Source organism: Macaca fascicularis, chromosome 4 (assembly GCF_037993035.2).
Source record: "Macaca fascicularis isolate 582-1 chromosome 4, T2T-MFA8v1.1".
NCBI classification, from domain to species: Eukaryota; Metazoa; Chordata; class Mammalia; order Primates; family Cercopithecidae; genus Macaca; species Macaca fascicularis.
Genome location: NC_088378.1, coordinates 118,936,863 through 118,953,608, shown reverse-complemented (window position 1 = coordinate 118,953,608; position 16,746 = coordinate 118,936,863). Strand labels below are relative to the sequence as shown.

The 16,746-nt window shown below is 41.0% G+C and overlaps 1 protein-coding gene across 1 annotated transcript; it reads right to left on the bottom strand.

Annotated features, from left to right (window-relative positions):
• Positions 1 to 2,736: 2,736 nt before the first annotated feature.
• LOC123572957 (glutathione S-transferase A1) lies at positions 2,737 to 14,392 on the bottom strand. The gene is made up of 7 exons (XM_045391025.2): positions 14,361 to 14,392; positions 9,782 to 9,897; positions 8,162 to 8,213; positions 7,156 to 7,288; positions 5,101 to 5,242; positions 3,820 to 3,951; positions 2,737 to 2,933 (listed from the first exon to the last, which is right to left on the bottom strand). The coding sequence occupies exons 2-7, from the start codon at positions 9,866 to 9,868 to the stop codon at positions 2,811 to 2,813; spliced, it is 669 nt and encodes a 222-aa protein (XP_045246960.1). The 5' UTR covers positions 9,869 to 9,897; positions 14,361 to 14,392; the 3' UTR covers positions 2,737 to 2,810.
• Positions 14,393 to 16,746: the final 2,354 nt, after the last annotated feature.

Here is a 16,746-nt window from a genome sequence, read left to right as displayed (position 1 = left end):
CAGTCATGTTTTTAGTATAAGTGTGTCCCAAACGCTGTAGGAAACATGTTTATACTAAAAAAGTATTGATTGTTTATCTAAAAATTCACATTTATTTGGGTGTCCTGTATCTTATCCACCAAATCTGGCCACCCTATTTTTATAGTGTTTCCTCTCTGCATTGCTCAAATCACCCTTCCTGGCCTCTGGACCTTTGCACATGGTGTTTGTCCTGACTGGAATACTCTACTTTCAGCTCCTACTGTGTTTTCTCTATTGTGTCTTTCCCTACATTAATTTGACAAGATGTATTCAATATCCAATTTCCCCTTAGACCTTGAGCTCCTGAGAGCAGAGCCTTCTTTTTATTTGAGTCCTGTCCTTATTGTCTGGGACAAAGCCTGGACATTGTAGGAGCTCCTAAAATAAGATAGTTTTAAAATTTACATGGAAAAATTCTAGCAAATCCAAAAGTAGAGGGAATAATATAACAAGCTTGAAGGTACCCATGACCTGGATGCATCAGTTTCCAGTAACATTTCTTCATCTCTACCAGGTAGTGGATTACATTATGTTGGCTCCCAAGAAAGAGAGGCCCATGTCCAAATCCTTGGGTCCTGTAAATGTGACCTTATTCGGAAAAAGCCTCTTTGCAGATGAAGTTAAGGAACTTGAGATGAGATCATCCTGGAATATCCAGATAGGCCCTGAATCCAATGACAAGTGTCCCTGCAACACAGAGAACAGAAGACACAGACACGCAGAGGGTGAGGTGCTGGAAGCCCCAGGCAGAAAGCAGAGTGATGTGGCCACGATCCGTGAAAGTCCAGAAATGCCAAGAGCCCCCAGAAGCTGTAGGAGGCAGGGAAGGATTGTTCCCTAGAGCTTCCAGGGGAATGTGGCCCTCACACCCTGACTTCAGACTTCTGGCCTTCAGAATTGTAAGAAAATGCATTTCTGTTGTTTCAAGCCATCCAGTTTGTAGGAATCTGTGACAGGAGCCACAAGAAAATGATGCAAACTCCCACATACTCCCTCCACTACCATGGGATTCTATTCAAGTGAATCCCAGACAGCGTATCATTTCATCTGTAAATACTATTATTCATCTCTAGAAAAGAAGAAGTTCTTTTCTAAACACAATTACACTGTGATTATGTTGCATATAATTTTATCATATTAAAATTCTATAATTCCCTAATTTCATCAAAGCTTCAGCATTCTAGTTCACGTAAGTGTACCATAAAAATTTCTTAGCAGTTTGTTTATTTTGGTCAGCATCCAAGCAAGATCTTAACAAAACATTTGAGGGATATGAGCCAATTTTTTTTTTTTTTAAGAAATTATGAATGAATAGAGACAGGTAGAGTGTGTGGCGGTTTGCGTGTTCTCAAAGCCCAGTCTCATATACCCGGGTTCTGGAGGTGCATAGAGCTGTGCATGGGTCTGTGCAGGTGTCACTGTCTGTTGGTGAAGAAGTACTGGGGACTCAGCAGGCCAAGCCCCACACCATGAGTTCACAGTACAGGGGAGCAGACACAGTGGCCCTCAGATGTTTAATTAGAGGCTCCCTGGGGCTATGTGGAGGGCAGAGGACAGCCCAGCACTTCTGGGAAGCAGTGAGGTGGTGTTAAGTGTGTCCACTGGGAAGAAGCTTGCCAGGCAGGGCTAGCAGATGCACCCAGGCAGGAAGGCAAGAGGCCCCACCATGCTCAGAGGGTTGATTGGGCTGGAGATCAAGGAGTGAGGACGGGGGTGAGGATGTATTCTTTATGCAGTCAGGACTCACTGAAGAATTCTGTGATTTTTTTTCCGATTTGCATTTTAGAACCACTACTCTGGTTGTAAATGGAGAAGAGACTAGAGCAAAGTGAAGCTGCAGGTAGAAAGCCTGTGTGTCTGTCTGCTCCCTCAACCAAGTCTGCCAACTGTGGGGAAGCTCACTCTAACAGGAGGAGAGCTCAAAATGCAGAAGTCCAGGTGTCCTGAGAGAGATTCACATTATAGGACCAGTATGTGGGCGGAGCTAGAAAGCACTCCTAATCGAAGCATTCTGGCACAGTGCCACACCAGGGAAAAATGATTTTGCATATATTTATTTGTATGTAATTCACATATACCATCTGTATATTGGCAGCCCAGGCCTGAGTGGCACTGAGGGAACTGAGGGAAGGCTGATGCCTGGGACCCCACAAAGCCTTAAGAAGCAGAGTGAGGATAAGTCAGGAGCACATACACTGTAAGGGACAACAGGGTGGCCTGAGAGCAGAGGGTGGGTCTGTTTGCTCTTCAATATTTCCTCACCTCCTAGAAAACTGAGGAATCCTCAGCAGACAGAATCGTTATTTTGCAAATGCATAAGAAAGAATGCTTTCATCAGAAATAAAATGACTGTCCAGGAAAAGAAGAAAATGTCTTTATGCCATTCCCCAGAATGGTAACTCTTCTCCTGTGCACACCTGAAAACGTCGGAAGGGCATTTCTACATTGACATTTTAATAGATTGTATGAGAAATTGTTTGTTACAGGACAATTCTTGGAAAAGTCAAACAAATCACATAATCTATAGTTTCCTTTTTTACTGAATTTTTAATTCCAAGAAAGTGGTAGGTTAGGAGGAGATTGGAAATCTGAATTCACATCAGATCCTAATGAAAGCAAATCAATTTTAACTAAGTGGGCGAATAGGAGTTGTATTATTTAATCAGCATGTAATTGGAAAGAGTTCATTAGCTTCCCAACAGGCACAGTCAACACTTAGGTAAAGCACTTTATTGTTGCAAACTTTAGAATACTGGTCTTGCAAGTTCTTGGCCTCCATGGCTGCTTTACTAAAACCTGAAAATCTTCCTTGCTTCTTCTAAAGATTTTGCATCCATGGGAGGTTTCCTGGGGCTGCCAGGCTGCAGAAACTTCTTCACCGTGGGCAGGTTGCTGATTCTGGTTTTCAGGGCCTGTAATTCATAAAGCACAGCCTCAGAGTGAAGCCAAGGCCTGCCACCACCATTAACACGACCCCCCTGGGGTCGTCTTAGACCCTCCTGCCAAAAATCAAGCGAGTCCCCTCCATCATCACCAGCATGGAGGCAGAAACAGACACCCAGTGAGAAATGAAGATAAGAACAAGAACATGTAGCTCACTTTATTTTCCCCAAAGATGTCTTTAAGTTTTAATCAGTTCAGTCATCCCTATCTTTCTCCTTACGTATTAATCCTGTAGATTAGTGACTCTCATATAAGACAAGAAAAAATAATGTGCCTGTGAGATATCAACACAGATCAGTCTCTAAGCAGAAGTAAAAATACGGGGAAATTAGTTGGGAAAGGGAATAGCTATAGAAAATATAAAGACAAACCATGGGACCACCTTTTCTCAGTGAGCGATACAGTGTGGGGGGCAGAGTGCTGGAGAGCTGTGCAGGAGCACCAAAATGTCTGACAGCAGGAGCCGGAGCCCAGGGAGGAAACCAGATGGAAAGGGCCCTGCTCAGAGCGACTCACTGAGGGAAGACAAGTGCACGTGTGGGATAAAGGACGTCACAGAGAATTCAGAAACAGAAACCACATTGAAACAGAGGGATGGGGAGGATGCTGGGCCCTGGGTTCTTTCCAGAATAAAAGGCAAAATACTCTGTGGGGTAGCATGCACCACAAATTTCCTTTCCATAACAAAAGTGTTTTCATTCCTCAAAACTAGAGTCCTGAAGCTCATTTTGGAGACCTTGGGGCACTGAGGGCTGGAGAAGGCTGGCATCAAAACTTGGACAGTCCCAGGGCCCAGATACAAGATCCCAAGATGGGAGATGTGGGGCTGCCTCTCTGGGCTGCGAAATGGGTCACCTTCAGCAGAGGGAAGCTGGAGATAAGGCTGGAGTCAAGCTCTTCCACGTAGTAGAGAAGTTCCACCAGGTGAATGTCAGCCCGGCTCAGCTTGTTGCCAACAAGATAGTCTTGTCCATGGCTCTTTAAGACCTGGAGCATTGGAGGAATCAGATCAGGAACACATGCCCACCCGGGCTGGGACCCCTGCTTCTTTCAGAGCCTCTCCAGCCTGACTTTCCCCACCTCTGTTGCCTTACTCCATGGGTGCAGAAATCCAGGGCTTTCTCCACATTATCTGAATGAATGAGAGTAAGAAGTGTAACTCTGATCACTCCTCAGTTGGAGCTCAGGCTCCCATTTTCTCTTCTCATTCCACATCACTGTGGCATCTACACCACCCACCCAGCTTGCTGCTTCCACATGGGCCAGGGGCATAGCACCCGCCGCCACATGTTATGTCTGCCCCAGGCTCTACAGCATGGAGCCCTCACATTCAGGACGTGGCTCTACATTCTGCTCCCTCACTCTCCAACTTCCCTTGGACAGCAACTCCACCTTCATGACAACACTCTTCCCCCAGAAGGAGGCTATTTCAGAGTCCTCATTTCTCCTTGTCTGCTCTCCTCATTCCCCGCTATATCTCCCTGGGATCTGTAGTAAACCTGGGTGAACCTGAATTCATCATCTTTCTTACAGCATTGACTCTCACTCCTGACTGGCACTATATTATAATCTGCAAGCTGAAGCATTTACGGGTGAACTGCACTGATATCTACAACTTACTATATAATGCATTTTACAAAATCTTCCTCTGCATCCCACAATCACTCTCCTTTTAAAAATACCCATCTCTGAAACACTATAGTATTCTCTGGCTGGGCAATCGGTCTCCTGTCTTCCTGCACATGGTACCAGAATGTTTTCTGATGGATCACTTTCATCATGTTCGTCTTCAATCAAAGTCCATGGGGTTCCATAGACTCAACAGCAACCTCTAGTGTGGTCAAGAGCCTTCCACAGCCCACATTCTACTTATGAACATGAGATTTTGTTGAACAGATAATTCCATGTTGGGGTTCAGTAAATTAAAAGTTTACCGGTAAATTATAGTGTGGGTGTCAGTGATAAAATTGTTTCTCCAAGCCTATTTTCATAAAATGCCTTGAGAGTCAGAGCGCAGTGTTGGTGTTCAGGAAGTCTCACTGAAAGTGAAGGTCAGTAGCCCCAGGAATGCCCAGCCACTATTTTTCTACTGGCCTCTAAACTCAGTTCCCCAAAACACTGAACAGTTTCACTTACTTTTTCAAAGGCAGAGAAGTAGCGATTTTTTGTTTTCTCTTTGATCAAGGCAATCTTGGCATCTTTTTCCTCAGGTGGACATATGGGCAGAAGGAGGATCATTTCACCCAAATCTGCTATACCTTCTGTATACATATCAATCCTAAAAGACCAAAACAACCAAATGGTCAAATACTTTTTGCCTTAGATTTCATATGCTTATAAAAACCTAAAAGAGTAGAGTAACAGGTGATGGCAAAATAATTCACCTCCAGTGAGTGCTTTTCAGAGTCTAGTCATTATGCTCTGATTTTTACAGGTATATTAACATTTATTTATTAAAACAACCTATCGAGGTAGACAGATCTCTACATTTTGTTATGCACATGACCTAATACAGGAAAAAGAGCATCGGTGGTCACAGGCATGAGAGAAATCCGTGGAATCACTGCCAGTACCCACTGTTGCTGTGCCAAGATTTATCATCTCCGTTGTGGCTTGTTCTGTGCATGAACTTAGTGTGAGTCAAATGGCCAAAGACCTGCTTCCTAAGTAATCCTAAGAGAGTCCCTGACCATCTCAGCCAAATTCCTCATCCTCTTTCATCATTTTACATCTCCTAGAGCTCCTTCTATGCCCCATATTAACAGTTCTTCCAATTACACCCATGAAACACGTTTCCACAGCCCTCTCCATGTTCTGTTGCCCAACTCTAGCCATGTGTGCCTTTCTTGAGACCCCACCTAAGAATCCCCTTCCCTGGTGAAATTCTCTATACAGTTACAACCAGTGCAAACTTTTCTTCTTTTGTGTCAAACTGGTGTTTCACAATACTTTTTAAACAAGAGCTTTATTGATGCATATTCACATACTATAATTGCCACCAGTTATATTACACTATTGAGTGGTTTTTAGTGCATTCACAGAAATCTGTAAAAATAACCACAGTCTAATTCCAGAATTATTTTTATCACACTGATAAGGACATCTGTACTATTAGCAGTATTCTTCGTTTTTCTCCACGCCCCACTTCTTTAGCTCCAAGCAACCACTAATCTACTTTCTACCTCTATGGATTTGAATATCTGGACATTTCATATGAAAAGAATTCTATAGTACCTGGCCTTCTGTGTCTTGTTTGTTTTGTGTAACATGTCTTATGGTTTAACCATCTTATAGCATGCATTGGTACTTCATTCCTTTTCATGACCAAATATCTTTCCATTGCATGGCTAAGGTGCATTTTCTCCTCCATTTATTGATTGATGAATATTTGGGTTGTTTCTACTTTTTGAATACTATGAATATTGTTATTTGCATTATTCATTTATGTAAAAGATGTATTTTTGATTGTTTGGGGATATACCTGTTAGAGGAATTGCTGGGTCATTGGTAATACTATATTAAAGTTTTTGAGGAGCTGCCAGCAGTTTCATTCAGGATTTATTTGGAATCATGCAGTCTGATCACAACAGCAAGGAGACCCCTTGACTTTGCTGGTATTGAATCAATCTGGCTGTTTCAGCCTTCTATCCATGTGTCAAGGTAACCCCAGCATCCTTGGTGGCAGCCTCTACTAGCTCTGCTCAAGTATTCCAGTTGCTATAATTGGTTGGTAATTTAGGTTCCTGGTCATCATTCTTGGAGTTACTGGGACCTAAGATTTGGTGTCTTTGCAGCTTTCCCTCCCCAGTCCTTCATCTACAGATTCTCAAATATTCTATGCCTGTCCTAAGCTGTTGGCTGGAGTCCAGCCTCTGAAGTCCTGAGCACCTGGAATTGTGATTCTCCATCCTCCTCAATTCATGTTTCATCCGTGTTTGGAAATCACCATAAGGTGCTGGATCTATGGACTGCATCCTCTTCTAGAATCACCCTTGCCTGAACCCACCCCATGTTCACTATTCCCTCATCTCCATGGACTCTTCAATACTCTTCAATACTGGACCCCAGTGTACACGCCCAAGGCCCAGCCAGGTGTTGGTCATGATGCCCTGCCATGGTCCTACCCACTCAAGGAAAGACCTAAATCATTCTGTGTTCTCTGTGGATGGAAGAACAGAAAATATACCGTACAGGGCTCTCTCCTTTATGTCTTTCCCATAGAGGTTGTATTTGCTGGCAATGTAGTTGAGAATGGCTCTGGTCTGCACCAGCTTCATCCCATCAATCTCAACCATTGGCACTTGCTGGAACATCAAACTCCCATCTTTAGAAGGAAGAAGAAAAGGAGAGTGAAATGTCTATGAAACCCAGACTTTCAGGATGAAAAAAATGGTTGTGGAAATGACTAAATTCGTAAAATGAAAAAGAAATTATTGTCTAGTAAGACTTCACTTGAAACAGCTTTTATTATTATTATTTTTATTTTTTTGAGACAGAGTATCATTCTGTCGCCCAGGCTGGAGTGGGGTGGCATGATCTTAGCTCACTATAACCTCTGCCTCACAGGTTCAAGTGATTTTTGTGTTGATTTACCTTCATGAATATTTTAGGAAGAGGTTGGGACAAGTTACAATAGGACTGGCAACAAGATGCTATTTAAAACAGAAAGTTCCCAGAGTAAGTCTCATGGTGTTTGTGACATTTAAGGCAGGTTCTGAGAGCTTTTTATGTAAGGGTCCCTTTCTGTGCTCTTCAAAGTCTGCAATAGTGCTGCAGTGTTACCTTGTCATGCCCCCTCCGTGAGAGAAAAAACTCAAGACACTGGCCACATCTATTTCTCTTCCTTTGATCTAATGCATGTTCTTGCATGTGCTTGGATGGGGAGGGCTGTGTGGGATACTGTGCTGATGACCACAGCTCATTCCTGGTGCCCCAAGCACGAAAACAAAAAAGGGCTTTCTCAGGGTGCAGGAGATTGTTCCTGTAGCAAACACTTTGAGAGGTTTGGTCCTTTTAGTCTGGAGAGAGTTGCCAGACTTGATCAAAGAGCCACATCCCTTCCATCTTAACCATTTTCTCTCTCTGCACCATGTCCAAATATCACGCCCCATACACATAGACATTGCCGGCTGCTCAAACATCCCCTTGTATCTTCTACTAGATACCCTCATCAGAGGCACTTAGAGATTGATCTTACCATTTCTTAACTTGTCCAAATCTTCTGCAGATTTTAGATATATCTCTTCAAACTGGAAGCAGACACAGCAAATGGGGTTCTTGTTAGTTCATTCTGTTATAGACTTGTGACCTTGGATGGCCCCTATCTGTTGCATAATTTGGAGAATATAAGATTTCTGAGTTTGGCAGGGTACCCAGAGGGGACTGGTCATGGCCATTTGGAAATTTAGACCTAAATCATTGAGAGAAGTGCATGGGTCACAGCACATAGCTGCTTAATCTTCTAGGTCACTTCACCTTCACCCTGATCTCATGAATGTGTATGATTAGGTCATGTTTTGAGAGGGCACGTCACTGGAGAAAAGGCACTGAGCAGTTCTCCGAGTTATGGTGTTGTCATATCTTAGGAAAGCCTGTGTCTCCAAGCGAGATCAGACCACAACCTTGTGTGTCCCCAGCATGGGGCGTGCCATGGGATAATGGCCATCAAATATTCTGCCACCAAGGAGCCTCTGCTGTAATTCCTATCGCCCCACTTCTCAGGAACGCTGCTAAGGGTGAAATAGGTCACCGCTGTTACACAGCTTTAACACTTGCAACTATAATTTTCTCTTCTGAAGTTTGTGAGACACGATAGGGTAAAATTCTCAATTTAATAAAGGAATGAGAGTCCCACACTAATATTATTTTTAATGAAAACTTCTAGTTTCTGATGTAGTTTTGTGCCACTGGGGAATGCATGTGTATTCTAGAAGCTTCCCCACCTCGTTTTAACCACGTGTTTATTTCTCTGCATCCTCATAGACATGTAGGCCGCCCCAGGGCAGGGACCGTGTCTATCTTCTTCACTGTCTATTTCCATGACCTAGTACAGGACCTGGAATTAGTAAGTACTCAACCAAATAATTGCTGTGAATGTAGTCAATCTTTAATAGGTAATTTGTTACAATACACTCCCTTGCATCTCTCATGTGTAGTTTGCATTTTTACCTCTAATTACAACCTTTAATTACCTCTAAAATGTTATGCATTTTTATTTTTTATTGTTGAAATTATGAACATGAATAAATATAAATAGAAAAGCAGAATGATTCTCCTTATGCTTCTTACCTAAAATCAATAATTATCAATCAAAACCAATATGGCTTCATCTGTATGCCCACCTACTTCTCCTCTTGTAATAATTCCAAAGAAATCCCAGATCCGTATGATTAATCCTTAAATACTTCAATGTGTTTTCCTAAAACACATTAAGTATTCTAAAGATAGCCATAGTACATCATCACACATGAAATATTAACAATAATTCTTCCATGTCATCAAATATTCAATTGATATTCATGTTTCTAATTGTTGTGTAAATGCCATAAATTATTTTTTACACTTTGTTTAAATTCTAATCCACTTAAGTTCTACACTTTGTGATTAGTTTCTTAAATGTATTTTAATATGTATGCCTTTAGATGAGAAGAAATTTTAAGAATTACTAGGTCAAATCTGTTCATCTTTTTCTTAATTACAGTCCATTTTTATTTAAGGCACAATGCTTCGGTAAGTAATCATCTCATAGTTTCTGTGGGAAAAGTATGTGATAACGCAATTTTAAATCCAACTTACGATGACCTAACTCAGAACCTACCTCTACTCCAGCTGCAGCCAGGAGCCACCGGGTGGACTCCATTCTGCCCCGTGCATTGAAGTAGTGGAGCTTGGGTTTCTCTGCCATGATAGCAGTCTTCTGGAGGTTTCTCTAAGCTTGAATGAATGAATGAATAATTGAAGCCATAGAATAAAAAAATGTACTTTTGGTTGAAAACCACCCATAATACTGAGGTAGAACCTGCCTTCTTCATGACTTGGTTGGAGGAGTTCCTGGAATGTTTTTTTGGTTCAGATTGTTACCCAACAGTGGCCACCCTCAGATTCCAGCAAACCAGTCTCAAGTCTTCATTGGCTAACTGTGACTTTTCTTGGCAGCCTAAGAGGTGAGAGTATGTGGTAATAATACATGTATAGGAGTTAATGGGAAGAGGAGGAATTAAAGGACTAATATTTAATGAAAACTTCCTAATGATCCTTCCACCATGCTAGTCCCTTTTAATATTTTATATCTTTAACCTTCCTTATAGTCCCATGAAATGGTTGTTATCTCCATTTTTTAGTTAATGAAAGGGAACATCAGAGAAATACAATGTTCACAGTCACACTCGGGTTGGTGATAGACATGAATATCTACACCAAGGACTAAAATGAAGGCATGCCTGGAAGCCAGCTGGGCGAAGGCGCTGGGAATCCATGAATTGGCCGTGAAACCAGAGGATGTCACTGATGGAGGACCAGCAGGGAGCTAAGTCACTCTTCAGGTCTTTGACTGTGAGACTGCATTTGATCAAAACCAGAAATTAGCCCTCAGACTTGTTTAACTGTAGCTAGAATATCCAAATTATTTCAACAGATAACAAATGCTAATCCCTTGCTTCTTTTGGAATTCTGTATTCTAACTCTGTGGGAGGTATTTTGTTTTATAACCTGGAAGAAGAGATTTGCTGCATTAACTTTGTAGGATATGGAAGGAGCTAGCATTTGTTCAATGTCAGTCACACACTGGTCATTCTTCTAAACTTCTCTTCATTTTATCCTACAAAAATCACCTAAGGTGAATGCTGTTGTTATTCTCATTTTACATTTGAGGATACTGAGGTTTTTAAAGTAACTTGCTCAGAGTAAATGATGGATCTGGGATGCAGACTCACTGCTATTTAAAACCAAAGACTGCATCTTATTTTCTATGTTAGTGTTTCTCAAATATGCATGGTAATCTTTCAGCAGATTGTGAAACCGCATTACTTTAAAAAATAAAAAAGAAAAGAATATAATAGAAAATATCAGCGAGCATGACATGTTGAAGGGTAAGTAATATTTCATGAGTTATTAGTTTCAGTTATCTGCATGTTGTGTGTATGGATGTTTGCATGTGTGCATGCTCACATGGTCATTGTAAATGGTTAGAGGTAAATTGACTGGACTCATCAGTGAAGTTTAATAGCCCTTGCTCTATCCCAGGCTGTTTGGGAGGTGGAACATAGCAGAGTATCAGAGAATGAAAACCAGTGGCTGCAGGGACAGATGCAACGAATTGTCTCATGAATGTGAATGGAAAGACACAGGACTCATTGAAAGCAGGAGTTCCAGTGCCAGGACTTAGGAACAGTTGCATTTTCTGTCCAAACTCCCAGCTCTGTTACTAAACATTAAGATTCTTCTTGCAAAGTTTTGTGGTTGCTGAGTGTGAAACAAAAATATACTTGCCTTTAACAACTAATGTATTTATTAATTAGTTTTTTTTTTTTTTTTTGAGATGGAGTTTCACTGTTTTTGCCCAGGCTGTAGTGCAACGGTGCGATCTTGGCTCACTGCAACCTCAGCTTCCCAGGTTCAAGTGATTCTTATGCCTCAGCCTCCTGAGTAGCTGGGATTAGAGGCACCTTCCACTGCACCCGGATAATTTTGTATTTTTAGTGGAGACAGGGTTTCAGCATGTTGGCCAGTCTGGTCTTGAATGCCAGACCTCAGGTGATCCACTCGCCTCTGCCTCCCAAAGTACTAGGATTACAGGAATGAGCCACCGCACCTGGCCTCAACTAATGTATTTGTAAAAAAGTATGTATGACTAAAATTAGGCATCAAAATCTTTTAAATGTCTACATTTTAAAATATGAGGTCAATAGTTCAACCTTTGAAAAGTAAAGAATTATTTGAAATCATACTGAATCAACTCACCTGTTTTGTAATTAGATATTTTGGCATTCTACTTTCTATGATAACTCCAGGAGTAAATTAAAGTAACTTGGGAAATGGAAATAGCATAATTCAGCAGAATGAAAGGGAGAGTGAAGTTCACAGGAAAGCGTGGGGTGTGCTTGTTTAATTGTTATGGACTAGAGTTCACAGTGTTGTAATTCCAATCCCCACACTAAACTCTCTTAGCCATTGATTGAGGATCATGTTTCAAAAGGAAATGAAATTTTATCTTCATAATATTTTATCACAACACTCCTGCTGATAACTAACATACCACTTTCTCAATGTGAGGTTTCCAAGGGTCAGGCTAAGACTGGGACATAGGTTACAATTGAGCTTTGTTGGGCCAACAGAAAATGAGAACCAGAGAGCTCAAGGATTTGCCACGGGTCACACACACATGCTGCTCATTCAGGGTCACTATCTAGGGAGTGTGTCTACCTTCTGCAACAACCCTGGGAAATGGCTCCTATTATCCGAATTAAAGATGGGCACACTGAGTCTCAGAGAGCTAAAGCACCTGTCCCATGCTGCACACTTGGTGAGTGTTGGGTCAGCCTGAACTTCTGATTGCAGGTCCAGAGCTTTTCCACTTCACCCTGTAACCTGGCTCTCAGCTCCTCTCTGAAAAGTTGTTTTATATTTTCCTATTCAATGTATATTAGCCAACTAAATGTTGGAAGGAGAGGGCGAGAGGAGAACATCTAATTCCTGAGTTCCTCCTGTGAGCAACTTTTCAGGGGCTTGCTTGGAAGAAAAAATTAATAAAAGTGTGCCTTTCTCTGATCTGACAACCTAAAAACCAGAGTGAGTTGAGGACTAGTATAACTGTATTTACGTCAATTAAAAAATGGGCTTGTTTTGAAAGGAATATAAGCTCTCATAATTCCAGGAGTAAATTAAAGGAGTTCCATCTCTGAGTTGGTCCCAATGATACTGTTTCTTATCAGAGAGAAGGGAGAATGATATAAATCACGACTCCTCCCATTATGAGATTCATAAACGCAGTAGGTTGTTTAATCTCTGAGCCTCAATTTTCTCTCCTTAGAATAGAGGTAGTTATTTCTACTTTTGTAGGTTGTTGAGAAAGTTAAATGAGATAATGTACAAAAAATTCATAGTAGGAACTCAGCAATGGGTGTTTGCTCTGGTCCCAGTGCTTGGAAGATGGGTGAGTCTCTGGACACATTGAGTAGCCCATGGATCCTCTTTCTTTGATCTATCTATCCATCAATTATTTTACCTATCAAATATCTATGTATGTGTATCTATTCATAATCTCTGTCTATCCATCCATATATGTGTTATTTCATCTATCAGTTGTTCTACCTATCTATCTCTCTGTAATCTGTCTCATCATCATCTATCATCTATCTTGTATCCATTTCTCTGGTTCTCTATATTTTGTCCATAGAACTCTAGTAGGAATAAGATTTCATATGAATCCAGACTTATATGAAATCTGTCGTATGATGGCTCTGTTTCTCTCTCTCTCTCTCTTTGCTTTTTAGCTCCTGTACAGAGGTCAATGATATTCATTAATCAGTCCATGTGGATTAACAGGAAGTTTTCAGTGAATGTCCAAGCAGTGGGGCACATCAGTAACAGGGCCTTGCTTAGCCCCATGAGGTCATGTAGTCCCATGGTTCTCAACCAGGGGGATTTGGCTCCTCTGCTCCAGAGGACATTGAGCAAGGTCTAGGGACATTTTGGGTTGTAACATCTGCAAGGAGGGAGAGGGGGCTACAAATCAGGTAGGTAGAGGGCAGGGATACCTAGAAACATCCTAGAGTGGGCAGGTCAGATCTCCATACAAAGAATTACACAGTTCAAAGGGCAGCAACAGTCGGAGTCTCTTTCTTAACTATCCTCTAGATTGGCCAGGAGTCGGTAGAACTCCAGGGACAGAATATGACTTGTCATGGAGCTAATTACTGGCAAAGGCTCTACTAGAATCTAGTTCCCCTGACATTCAAACTAATTTCCTCTAATTATAATAAACCTTAGTTTTAAATTTTCACAGCCAATATAGTATTACAGTGTCACAATTTACAATTGTGTGTTGACTACTTATACAGAGAAATTTTTGCATACATTGCCACTTCTTCCAGCATTGATTATTTTCAGATTGTTTAAATTACTATCATTTCTTTTTTTCTTCATGTCATTGTTTCCCATACCATGAAATGCTGAGGCCCTGGTTTTCTAAATTCTTCATTTTTACATTTCTCTAAAGATGTATCCAACAGAAAAGAAATAAACAATTCTTGAACTGTCACCCAAACACACCAAGATAGCACGATATGGGTAAAAACAGACTTTTTCTTGTCTTAAGAACACATACTAGCATATTTTTCTAGGAGGCTAGAGAGGAGAGTGTGAGGCAATGTAGAGAGATTTATAAGATCAGTACTTACTTTGTTAAACGCTGTCACTGTCGTGGCTGGTCAACTGACTTCCAGGTCCTAATGTATTTATAAGCTTGTTGTTCCTTTCAATAGTTCCCTCCCACTGAAAGAAGGGTCAAGTTACGGAAAAGCAACTCCCACAAATTTCATGGCCAAGGGAACACCTACTGTATTCTAAGATATGAGTAAGTGATCTGCTTATCAGAAGAAACTGGTTAATATGTTCCATTTCAAGGTTGGCAATTAAAGTTTAAACAATGCATTTCACCTGGATTTTGCTCTTTTTGTAAGTCAGCAGAAACTGGCTTTTTAAAGACACTTGTTTTCATGAGTTGGATGCAAGGACTATGGCAACTGAAAAACTTCTATGGTGAGCATAGCTGGGGGGGATGTCTGTGAATGGCAAGCTGATGCCACCCTTTACTTACTGGGTTGACAAATAAAATAAGGGCATCCATGTCGATGTGAATTTCAGGCAAACAATTAATAATTTTGTAGTTATAGCTATTTCCAAACATGGTATGAAACCTGATTATACTGAAATATTCTTTATTGCTTATCTGAAATTCACATTTAGGTGAGTGTCCTGTATTTTATCTGCCAAATCCGGGAACCCTATTTGCATGTGCTTTCCTCTTTACGCAACTCAAATCACCCATAATATAACAAATCTGAAAGTATCCATCACCTGGATTCATCAATTGTAAATAATGTTTCTTCATCTATAACATGTAGGGCGTTTTGTTGGCCCCCAAGAAAGATTGGTCCATATAGAAATCCCTAGACCCTGTGAACTTGATCTAATTTGGAAAAAGACTCTTTGCAGATGTAGTGAAGTAAAAGAATTTGAGATGAGCTCTTCTTGGCATATCTGGAAAGGCCCCGAATCCATTGACAATTGTCCTCACCACAGAGAGAAGAAAAGACACAAGACACAGAGGGTGATGTGCTGGAAGAGAGAGGCAGAAATTAGAGTGATGTGGTCAGGATCCATGAAAGTCAAGAAAGACTAAGAGCCCCCAGAAGCTAGAAGACGCAGGAAAGGATTCCTGGAAATCACTTCTAATCCAAGCACGTTGGCACAATGACACACCAGAGAAAAATGATGTTGCATATAGTTACTTATGTGTAATTCACATATACCATCTGTATCTTGGCAGCCCAGGCCTGAGTGGCACTGAAGGAACTGAAGGAAGGCTCATGCCTGCGGCCCCACAGAGCCTTGAGGAGTAGAGTGAGGATGAGCCAGGAACACACGCCTGTAAGGGACAACAGAGTGGCCTGAGAGCAGAGGGTGGGTCTGTTTGCTCTTTAGAATTTCCTCACCTCCTAGAAAACTAAGGGATCCACAGCAGACAGAATGGTTGTTTGAAAATGCATAAGAAAAAGTGTTTTCATCAGAAATAAAACAGATGTCCAGGAAAAAAAGAAAATTTCATTTTACCATTCCCCAGAATGGTAATTGTTTTCTTGTGCAGATTGTCAGGAGAAAATTTCTACCCCTGACTTTTTGACAGGCCATTTGACAAATGTTACAGGACAATTCTTGAACAAGTCAAACAACTCACATAGTCTACATTTTACGTTTTTACTGAATTTTTAATTCCAAGAAAATTTGTGGGAAGATTGGAAATCTGATTTCATATCAGATACTAATGAAAATAAATCGATTTTAACTAAATCTGGTCATGGACGTTTTACTATGTAATTAGCATATAATTTTAAAAATGTTTATTAACTTCACAACAGCCACAACCAACATTTAGATAAAGCAATTTATTGTTGTAAACTTTAGAATATTTGTATTACATGTTCTTGGCATCCATACCTGCTTTATCGAACCTTGAAAATCTTTGTTGCTTCTTCTAAACCTTTTGCATCTATGGGAAACTTCCTCAGGCTGCCAGGCTGCAAAAACTTCTTCACTGTGGGGAGTTTGCTGATTCTGATTTTCAGGCCCGCAATGCACAAAGCACAGTCTTAGACTGAAGCCAAGGGCTGACACCACCATTAACACAACCCAGGAAATCTGAGTCCCTCCTACACAAAGACCGACTGAGTTCCCTCTATCAGCACCAGTATGGAGGCAGAAATGGCCACTAAGTGAGAGACGAAGATAAGAGGAAGAACATGCAGCTCACTAGCATTTTCCCAAACAATGTCTTTAAGACTTTATTCAGTTCAGTCTTCCTACCCTCTTTCTTACACTTGAATCTTGTATATTCATGGCTCTTGTAGAAGATGAGAAAGAACGATGTGCCTGTGAGATATCAGCACAGATCAGTCTCTAAGCAGAAGAAGTGAAGATATGGGAAAATTGAGTTAGAAATGAAAATAGAAAATGTGAAAGCAAACCATGGGGCCAGTTTTCCCATAGAGAGATATAGCATTGGGG

What these genes read in the sequence shown, in the direction of transcription:
- LOC123572957 (XM_045391025.2), bottom strand. Translation starts at nt 9,868, where the DNA reads ATGGCAGAGAAACCCAAGCTCCACTACTTCAATGCACGGGGCAGAATG. An exon ending in TGGCTGCAGCTGGAGTAGAG is followed by an intron (nt 8,214 to 9,781) that starts GTAGGTTCTGAG and finishes GTCTGCTTCCAG; the next exon opens with TTTGAAGAGATATATCTAAA. An exon ending in CCAGCTTCCCTCTGCTGAAG is followed by an intron (nt 2,934 to 3,819) that starts GTGACCCATTTC and finishes TATGAATTACAG; the next exon opens with GCCCTGAAAACCAGAATCAG.